The sequence below is a fragment of the Zerene cesonia genome, chromosome 25 (genome assembly GCF_012273895.1).
Source record: "Zerene cesonia ecotype Mississippi chromosome 25, Zerene_cesonia_1.1, whole genome shotgun sequence".
NCBI classification, from domain to species: domain Eukaryota; kingdom Metazoa; phylum Arthropoda; class Insecta; order Lepidoptera; family Pieridae; genus Zerene; species Zerene cesonia.
In genome coordinates this window covers 6,670,654-6,680,119 of record NC_052126.1, presented here as the reverse complement: position 1 = coordinate 6,680,119, position 9,466 = coordinate 6,670,654, and the positions used below count along the sequence as shown (strand labels likewise).

Sequence of the window (9,466 nt, the reverse complement as noted above, 5' to 3'; positions counted from 1 at the left end):
GGTTAACAGCCTTCCACTTAGCTTGCAAACCATCTATCTTATTTTCCACGTCATGAATTCTCTCCGTAATGAAATCCAAGACTTTAATTAATTAACGTATTATTCTGATGCATACTTGTATGTTTGAGTTGGAAACGCTCTAAAGTCTATTCCGGCACTTCATAAACAACCTAACACGCTCGTCGCTTCGCTATAGAGATAATATACGATATAACTACTGTTTATTATAATGATAATTATGTTAAAGACTGATCGAAATAAAAAAGATATTAGTAAATAATACAGTTTTGTATGGAAAACATAGTTGGTTTATTCTAGTTTTTTGCACGATTTCCCTAGTTAGAACTAGTTGTAACAATAACATTTAGGGAAAAAGCGTTGTAACAAAAAAAAGGTCGGATACACTTTCGCAAGCTGCCTCAGTAGCCGATTGCGAACAGTGACCCGTTCGTGTAGGCCCAGTGGTGGGCGGCGTGCTGTCGTTCGCGCTGGGCTTCGAGACGGCGCTGCGGCTGCTGGCGCTGGCCGCGCTGCTGCACGCCGCGCTGCTGCACCGCGCGCTCAGCGACCACCCGCTCTCCGAACAGGTTCTACACCAACGAGTTCATTTTTCTATTTCCAGACTTCAAAGTTCTTTCAAGCGCTGGCTCCTTCTCTGTTTAACTGAACACAAGCAAGGCAAGATGTGGTCAGCCCCTGACCGTATACGTAATGAACATATTTTTGTGGGGGTGTGGTACTTCCCCGGTGCGAGCTGACCCAATTCGTGCCGAAGTGTGCTCGACTCTCACAATTATGTGCGAATGACATAGTTTATAGCAGTAACGATGTAGGATGGAAATTTATAAGACAATAAAAAGTAATAACCGCAGGACTGGATCGACAGGAAACAACTGTGTTTGGCATCATTTTGAAGTTTATATGAAATCCTACTTCCTACTAATATTATAAATGAGAAAGTTTGTAAGGACGTGTGTGTGTTTGTTGCTCTTTCACGCAAAAACTACTGAACCCATTGCAATCAAATTTGGTACGTAGACAGCTGAACAACTGGAATAACATATAGGCAACTTTTTATATCGATATTCCTAGGGGATACGAACTTATGCAGGAGAGACCGCGGGGCGCAGCTAGTCTGATATAAAAATTAGAAAAAATCGATACAGATCTGATACTATAACTAGTCAATAATTTCATTGTCTTATTTCGATTTGACACTCCCCTCAAGAAGTGCAGAACGCTTCGGCACGAATTGGGAAACTGTGAGTGGGTGAGCCGGAGGCCCGTTTCCTTTTCCTCACCAGCACCGGCTTAGTTGCCCACTATGACATAAAGAAGCATTTGTTATATTCTATTTTTCGTCAGTGGGGAGCGCCGCCCCTGGAGGAGCTGAGCGCGGAAACCCCAGAAGAGACTCCGTTGCAACCCGCCAACTTTGCTCACTTCCACTGACTACACCTTCTACACTTATTATACGAGATATAAGAATAATAAAATTTTGCGCAATCCAAATTTTGTTTTTTTTTATTATTGTTATAATATGTATGTAAGTGAATAGCTAATAAACTCTCTCAATATATATGAATGACCATCCAATGTATGTCTGCTGATGGTATCCGAGTTCTCTTGGGTTTGTTAATTATAAGACAATTAATTATAATTCGGAGACAGAAAACTATTACTTAATATCTTAATTTAGACTGACTATAATCAGTCTTATTAGACACATGTCTTGCTATTATGCTTGCATGCTCTTGTATCAGGGACCGGGATATTGAATAAAGATTTACACAACATTAACAAAAGCTTTATTAGCAAACTTTACAAAATACATCGAAAGTTGAACAATCACGATGTGAATTCGATAAAATTACAAACATTACAAACCCAAATTCATCACAAACAGTAACATTTTCTATTCATTTTTACAATTTTTTTTGTTTTCATTGAACGCCGGGAAAACCATTTAAACTCAAAATATTTTCTGATGTTTTTGAGTCGTCTTTTAAATGTAACCAGGACGTCAATCCGCAGACCAAACACAAAGCCAGTCTGAGCGTCAATCATAGACAATCCATCGTGTCTTCCTTGATGATCATGGGCGGCGCGTAGTCCCCGTGCTTCGTGCCGAATGAATAGGCGTACGGATTCTGTAATATTTAATGCATTATTCACTTCCTGTAAGTGTCGCAAATATTATATAAGTAAAACTTTTAGTTATTTTAGTATTGTTATCGTGTGTTCTCTTATTCCAAAGTCCAAGTCTTTCATAATGATATTGTATCTATCTACCCAGAAGTTTAAATCTATGCGGTATTACTATTTCCATAATTTCATGCTATAACCTAATGGAAACCTATCTGTAAATTTACCACTAAGACAATTGAATCTCATTTATAAGTATCTGGGATGGAAAAGAAAAGTGTAAGGCATAATATGCCTACCTTCTTGGTGTTATAGAGATTAGGCGGGTAGGCTGCGGGGCCCGGCGTCTTGGGCCCCTTGCCGGCGCCCTCGGAGCGCGCGCCCAGCGAGTAGATGGGCGCGCGCGTGCGGTACACGTCGGCGTCGCGCTGGAAGTACACGGCGGGGCCCGGCGAGCGCGGCTTGAGCGCGAAGCCGACGCGCGCGCCCATGGTGTAGGCGGGCGAGCCGGGGCCCAGGCGCAGCGCGTACGCGTTGGGCGCGGGCCCAGGTCGCTTCAGCGCGAACCCGAGCCGCGCGCCCATGGAGTACTGCGGCGCGCGCGGCTCGCGCGTCGGCGGGCAGCGCTCGGGGGCGTGCGCGCCCGGCCCCGGCACGCGCGCCGCCGCGCGACCTGCCAACCTGCACCCACAAGCCTCCTCTTTACTTGTCATCATACAGTACTTTCAATTGCCCGTAATAGGTATACTAGCTGTGACCCGCGGTTGAAACCGCGTAAGCGTGCTGCGTAACCAATCCCGTAGGAATATCGGTATAAAAAGTGCCTATGTGTTATTTCAGTTGTCCAGCTATCTACGAAGCAAAATAGTATTATTATTCACCAATAGATGTCAGGAAAAAAAAACACGAATAAAACACGAATATGACATTATTTCAGTTGTCCAGCTATCTACGAAGCAAAATAGTATTATTATTCACCAATAGATGTCATGAAAAAAAAAACACGAATATGACATTTTCTAAAGAAATTCCTAGCTAGATCGATTTATCGCCCCCGAAACCCCCTATATACTTAATTTCATGAAAATCGTTGGAGCCGATTCCGAGATTCCAATTATATATATATATATGTATACAAGAATTGCTCGTTTAAAGGTATAAGATATTACAATGACTAACCTAGGATTAGCTCTAAATAGAAAACGTTTGCCAGCACGCCAACGTTTCTTGTCGATGTTATAATTAATAATTAATATTCAGTAGTATCACTAGCGACGCCTTAAAACAATTTTTGTGTGCGGCACGCGCTTCCAAGTTTAATCTAGCTAACAGTATGCAACATTTAACGTAATATATTTATAATGATACGGCGACCTGGTTAGGAAACGGTGAACAGGGAGAGACAAATAAAAATTAGATTAATTTTGAATAAATATTTGAAAGTCCAAAATAATTAATAATTATTAAAAAACTATTTCATGCAATAACATGTAAATATAATTCATATCACAGGTACCTATAATAATAACATTAATATATTGCAACGACAAGTTAAATTTGCTAACAAAGCCAGGAAACTCAAAGTAGACTTTCAGTTAATTTTCCATTCTCGCAGCAATAGCAACCGAATCGTTAAACGGTTGGTTTCCGCTAAGGAAACAGCAGCGCTACGGCCGCAGGTACCTGGCTCCGAAGCTCCAAGCCGGTGAGGAGACGAGGCCGTCCCGCGTGATCCGGTCGATACGGTATGCGGGCCCCGGGCCCAGCTGCTTGAAGCGCACGCCGGCGTTAGTCCCGAACGAGTACATGGGGCTGCGGTTGCGCGACGGATCGTGGTCCGCGAACCCCACCGTGGTGGGCAGCCGGTACGCGCCCGGCCCGGGGCCTGACGACATGCAACACGTGTATCGAGCAATCGTTAGGAGATATTTGGGGTCCAGTAGGGGCTAATTTCTTAAGCTTTAATATCTGAATGGTATCCAGCCTTCAGGGTAATTGTAATCGGAGGTAATTGGATACACTTCTGAAAAAGCTTTTAGCTATGTTAAAAAACTTTACCTTTTCTAATGACAATATTGTTTCTTTTTATATAAAATATTTATTTAAATTTATTAGATTCAGAGTAGAGTTTATTTAAACAGATATATTACTTATTGTACATTAATGAAATTGTTCCGCTATCTCCCTTTACCTCAACGCATCAGTGACAGTTTAATTGTTTATTTCCGTTTTAATTGAAGATATCATGGAGATGGAAAATTTTCTTAATTTAAAAGAATAATCTTTTACATAACTTACGAATCTTATTGAAAGGCAGCTAATATGAAATAGACTAGACAATTATTTTCTTATGTATTTGATTAGTACCTACTGTTAAATGTTGCCTGATAGAGTTGAGTTTTAGCCATAAGGCACAGGACAGTAGTTGTAAAGATTTGATAGGTAAGTACATTAGCTTTAAGTTGCTTTCAAATTGAATCTGCGGTGTATTTCCTTTTTTATATAATATGTAATAAATAAATACCTCGGCACTGTATTAAAAAGTTCAACGGAAGGTTAGCAACTGAACTGCTACTTATTTTGTGCTGACTGAGGTACCGATTGGAGCTTTTTTTGAATTAAAAAAATCGTATCAATTTTATATTCTTACTCACCTAACGGTTTCTTACACGCCATTTTACACAATAAATTTAAATATATACTAAGAAAAACACTGAAATTTCGTTAAAAATACATCAAAATAATTTTGTTGCGACTCTCGACTGCTTGATTGTCAAATGCTTATTTTATCTTTACTGAATTGTTTTATGAAAAGAGATTTTATTTAAGACTAGGTTTAGTCTACAATAGCGTTTTTTATCAAGATGAAAGCTTTTTGCGATAAAATAATTTATTTTATTATATATAAATAAAAAATCGACACCCTCTGTAGGAACAGACACAAAATAAATAAATCATGCTAGGTAATTACATCATATAAAATATTCAGAAAAGGACGGAAGTGGCCACACTGTTTTTCCCCGCCGCTGATTTTAATGCAGCGACTTATTGTAAAGGAAAGATCCGGGTTAAAATTTGTACATATTCTTCATAGAATGGCCAGTATCGCGATTCTTACCGTAGTCTCGGACAGTTTTACGGTTTACCTAAATAATCGTAAGCTGACCTCTCCACAGATAACATAATCTACTCTTGGATACAAGTTCAGTATCACAAATAAGAGAACTCTCAATATTATTAGAAGGATAAACGTCTGCTCGATGGGAACAAATAAAACACATTTTTTCGTAACAATTACAAATATTTATTGCTAAAATATTCAATAAAACTAGTGCTCAGTCCAGTATGGCCTTACATTCAAACATCGCTAACTCTACATTACACAGTAATTGAAAATATCCAACTCAAAATATTTCATAGCCTGTGTCTTTTACTCTAGATTTCACACAACTTGCTGGTATAAAAAAATTTCTTATATCAAGTTGATAGCTAGTCATTGTTTTCATTCGAAATTAATCATAAGAATAAGATTTAACTAACAATTGAAAAGAAAACAGTAGACATAGGTAAATAATTTCAAACAATGCAGACCATATAATTTATTATTATCCAGGTTTCACAGCGAGAGCATACACTTAATTCCACATTATCAAATTATAATTGATAACTATTTAACAGATTTCTATTACAGTAATGCTTATACATACATTTTCATACCACTCTTATATGTTTTAATGAAGCTATAAGTTATGAAATATTTAACAAGTTGGAAAAACATTCCAAAGGGCTAGAACTTCTTCATGGATTGCAACTTATTGTTCCTCTTCATCCCCATGGCTCGCACCCTCTTCCAGTACTCCTTGGTGTTGGGGTCTAGGTCCTCAATGCGAGGGGGAGCCCCCATGTTCATCTTCCACAGCCACTCTGGATACTCACTGTCATCTTTTATCTGTAAAAAAATGTTTTTTTTTTAATATATATATTTTGTACAGACACCAAGAGCTGGCAAGAAATAAGCATTATATTAATAGTTAACAATTGTTCAGCAAAAGCTGAGCAATAATAATGATAGAAACTTTGTTTTTTTATGTCATAAGAGCCAACTGAGCTGGAGGTTCGCCAAATGGTGCGCGATCACCACCGCCCATGAACATTGGCAGAGGAAGTGCCTCTGTGAATGCGCTAACTGGTTTTAATGGAAGGATAAATAACTGGAAAAAAGGAATGTACTGGGTAGGGTAGGGAAGGGTGAGGAAAAGGAAATGGGCCTTGCTAAAATGATATTGAACAAAGCAGAATGCATTATCAATTTTGCAACATGCAGTGTTGCCATCAACTTGAACCAGGAACTCCACATGTTCAAGCTTTGTTATTATACAAATTGTACCACAATTGTGGAGCTTTTTGCAAGATGTTAACAAATGCCAATATATAACATGCATTAACATCAGAAGTCCAACCCACTTTGAGGTCAAGAAAGATTTCTTACTTCTACTAGTTCCCTACAATTATTATGCTTGTTCATAGCTAATGGATATAATTAAAAACTACTATACTTTTGTACTGGTTTTGTAAGAATTAAGAAGCTACTCCTTATTTCTGTGTCTGTGCATCCACATCTGTCCACTAACAGAGAATTTAACCTTAACATAGTTTTTAAAAATATAAAGATTACTGGGAACCATTCTCACTTTGACATCCTCTCCCGTGAGGTAGATGTTGGAGCCACACACATAGTTCACAAGCTTCTCCGGGTCTGTCTCAACAGGAAGTTCCTTCTTTTCAATGGCTGCCAATTTCCCTCCTTTTTTCTTGCCCTTTCCCAACCCCAGTACACCTTTAGATAAATTAACATAATGACATGTAAATAGCACTTAATTTAAAGGTTGCTAGTTTCAGGTAGATTTACTGAATTCTCTTGAATCAATTGATAGTAGATTTGTTAGGATGGCATGTCGTTCATAACAAATATATAAAGTTATGAATAAAAGATGTGTTAGAATCTATGAACAACGCTACTGAGTTAGAAATGATACCTAAAGATATAAGTACGCAGTCGAAAAACTTTCAAAAATTCTTTAAACAAATATTTACCTCCGGCAGCCGATGTTGTTTTTTTAACTGCATAGCTTGTAGCAGAACTGTGCAACTTCAATGCATTGTGTGGTTGAAAAGCTGTGCTTTGTAAAGTTATTGGTAACAATCGTATTAAATTATTAAACATCTTATTATTTTATTTTAGAGGTTAGGTTATTTTCGTACAATTGCTAATTAACTGACATTTGACAATTGACATTTAAGATTTGAAATCTGTCATTTGTTATTTTTTATCAACTAACCACAGAAAAAGTAAAAAAAATTGGTACCTACTCTCAAAATCATTGCGCGCATATACATGGCGTATGGATCTACGGACTTCTTTCGTGGCATTTTCTATTTCATGTCATGATCACGTCAATATGACATTCCTGACAGCTCAAATTTGACAACTTGACACAAACAAAACGGGAGCAGCGATTTAGGGCTAGGCAACTGAGGTGGTTTTTGTTGATAAATGATAATTCACTCGTATTCAAATACAGGTACAATAAAACTTACGTCTGATATACTAGGGAATAATTAAGTGCCAGCACAAATTTACGTGCCTAGTAAATTATTTTTCTAAATTATTCAGTGAATTCGCATACGTAGTAGCGTTCAATAAACAAGACTATTTTTTATCGGGGAAATCCTATATTATTATTGCGTTCGTGATATAATTCAACTTCGTCCGTGCCGTATCATTGTTAAAGATGCGATTCAGCTCATACAGCTGAGCGTATTATGTTCGATACTAAAGAATTTGATGACGATTTTGATAGCTTCTTTAAGGTGAGTCATTTTGTGTTATGCATATTTTCTATATTAACATCTATTCAGATTTGATGTCGGATAATTTAAGAAATCAATTGGCTGTAGTGGTTTATTGTCACAACAATGGTCATCCTTGACCTTCATTTGTGCAGTGAATTGAAGTAGAATAGTGTCGCCAATTCGTTAATTCCTCGTGTGCTCTTAGCGACCCGCGCTGTAACTTTTCCTGCTAAAGCAAGGTTGGTTCTATCGTGACCTGATTATTTAATAAGCAAGTCAAAACACATGCAATTTAAGATTCAAATATATGAGTAATACCGGTCAAGCAACTTGTTTTATATAAACATTGCAACAGTTCATGTAAACCTACTGTCATACATTGTATAAAATTGATGTTAAAACATTGTAGGCACATATTAATAACACTTGTGAATAGGTACTACTTGGGAAATAATAATAAATACAAAAAAGCTTACCGAGACTAAGATATGTGAGCATTTGTAAAAATAAATATTTAAATTTATTAATATATGGCTGAGTTTTAGTATAAATCCTAAAGACCGTGGGTACATTTGGATTGGGAATAGTTTTTTGTTATTCTAAATATAGCAAATAATAATATTGTAAATTATCTATTATTAATTATCTATTATTAATTATATAATTTTCTCAAGCTTTAAGTAAGAAAAGTTATTTTATTCTTATGATCCTGATCAGGGTAATAGGATTATCTCATGAAACTACTTTATATTCACTGATCCTTGATGTCAGTATAAAGATTTTAATTAAATCTATCTACTAAGAGGGTTAAAGCTGGTCACATACAAACATAAAACCACCACCTTCACCTGTGAAGCAAAATGTGTGTAAAAATTGAAAAACATTCATATAGTAAATTAAGATAAAACTCACAACTGTGTGAGCTTTGTGTTTGTGAGGGTATGGGAGGATGTTGGCTCAGTACTGATAAAGTTTTATTGTTTACATGCAAGTGTGATTCATCGAAACATCACAGGAAGTGATGGGAGTTATGCTCTATTTGTGTCATAAAAATTTGTCAGTATGCCTTCGAATTAAAATTTAATGTTTGTTTGCACAAGAAAAATTAACTTACTGCCTACTAAACTATCAATAATAGATATTTTACTTAAACTGTTGTTTCAAAATACTTGTCATTCACCATTGCTTTCGCCCAGTTTCGAATTTTCATAAAAGTGTCTTGTATCTCATATATCAGTTGATAGACTTTGTTACTCGAGAAAAATGTACCTATCTACTGATGAAATAAATTAATTAAATAATTTCCACAAAGCTTTTAGTGGGCAGGATTGACCGGGATAAAAATATCCTATTTTATCGTAAAAATGTAAGTTTCTAACGTTGAATTATTTTTTAGAGCGAGGCCACATTAGTACGTTGCGTTGCGGTGCGTCGCGTCATCGCAACGGATCAACGCATTGTATGCCAC

At 37.0% G+C, this 9,466-nt stretch overlaps 4 protein-coding genes across 7 annotated transcripts in view; 2 read left to right on the top strand and 2 right to left on the bottom strand.

Moving 5' to 3' along the window:
• LOC119836634 (synaptic vesicular amine transporter-like) overlaps window positions 1-1,512 on the top strand; it is a 6,838-nt gene extending 5,326 nt beyond the window's left edge. Inside the window, exons 9-10 of the mRNA XM_038362016.1 lie at window positions 457-587; window positions 1,366-1,512. Coding sequence (XP_038217944.1) covers window positions 457-587; window positions 1,366-1,452 — 218 coding nt within the window. The 3' untranslated portion in view covers window positions 1,453-1,512. The remainder of the gene's footprint in view (window positions 1-456; window positions 588-1,365) is intronic.
• Window positions 1,513-2,063: 551 nt separating this feature from the next.
• On the bottom strand, window positions 2,064-4,821 carry LOC119836633 (outer dense fiber protein 3-like protein 2). Its single transcript, XM_038362015.1, has 4 exons — window positions 4,800-4,821; window positions 3,829-4,030; window positions 2,445-2,826; window positions 2,064-2,150 (listed from the first exon to the last, which is right to left on the bottom strand). Exons 1-4 carry the CDS (start codon window positions 4,819-4,821, stop codon window positions 2,064-2,066), a joined length of 693 nt encoding a protein of 230 aa, XP_038217943.1.
• A 604-nt stretch (window positions 4,822-5,425) lies between these two features.
• LOC119836643 (39S ribosomal protein L54, mitochondrial) lies at window positions 5,426-7,431 on the bottom strand. The gene is made up of 3 exons (XM_038362029.1): window positions 7,240-7,431; window positions 6,837-6,982; window positions 5,426-6,094 (listed from the first exon to the last, which is right to left on the bottom strand). Exons 1-3 carry the CDS (start codon window positions 7,367-7,369, stop codon window positions 5,933-5,935), a joined length of 438 nt encoding a protein of 145 aa, XP_038217957.1. The 5' UTR covers window positions 7,370-7,431; the 3' UTR covers window positions 5,426-5,932.
• A 165-nt stretch (window positions 7,432-7,596) lies between these two features.
• Window positions 7,597-9,466, top strand: part of LOC119836641 (MAPK-interacting and spindle-stabilizing protein-like) — a 14,088-nt gene continuing 12,218 nt past the window's right edge. The window contains exon 1 of one of the 4 annotated variants that reach the window (XM_038362025.1): window positions 7,597-8,016. In XM_038362025.1, the coding sequence (XP_038217953.1) occupies window positions 7,969-8,016 (48 nt within the window). In that variant the 5' untranslated portion in view covers window positions 7,597-7,968. The remainder of the gene's footprint in view (window positions 8,017-9,466) is intronic. The other 3 variants (XM_038362028.1, XM_038362027.1, XM_038362026.1) reach the window with 3 other exon arrangements.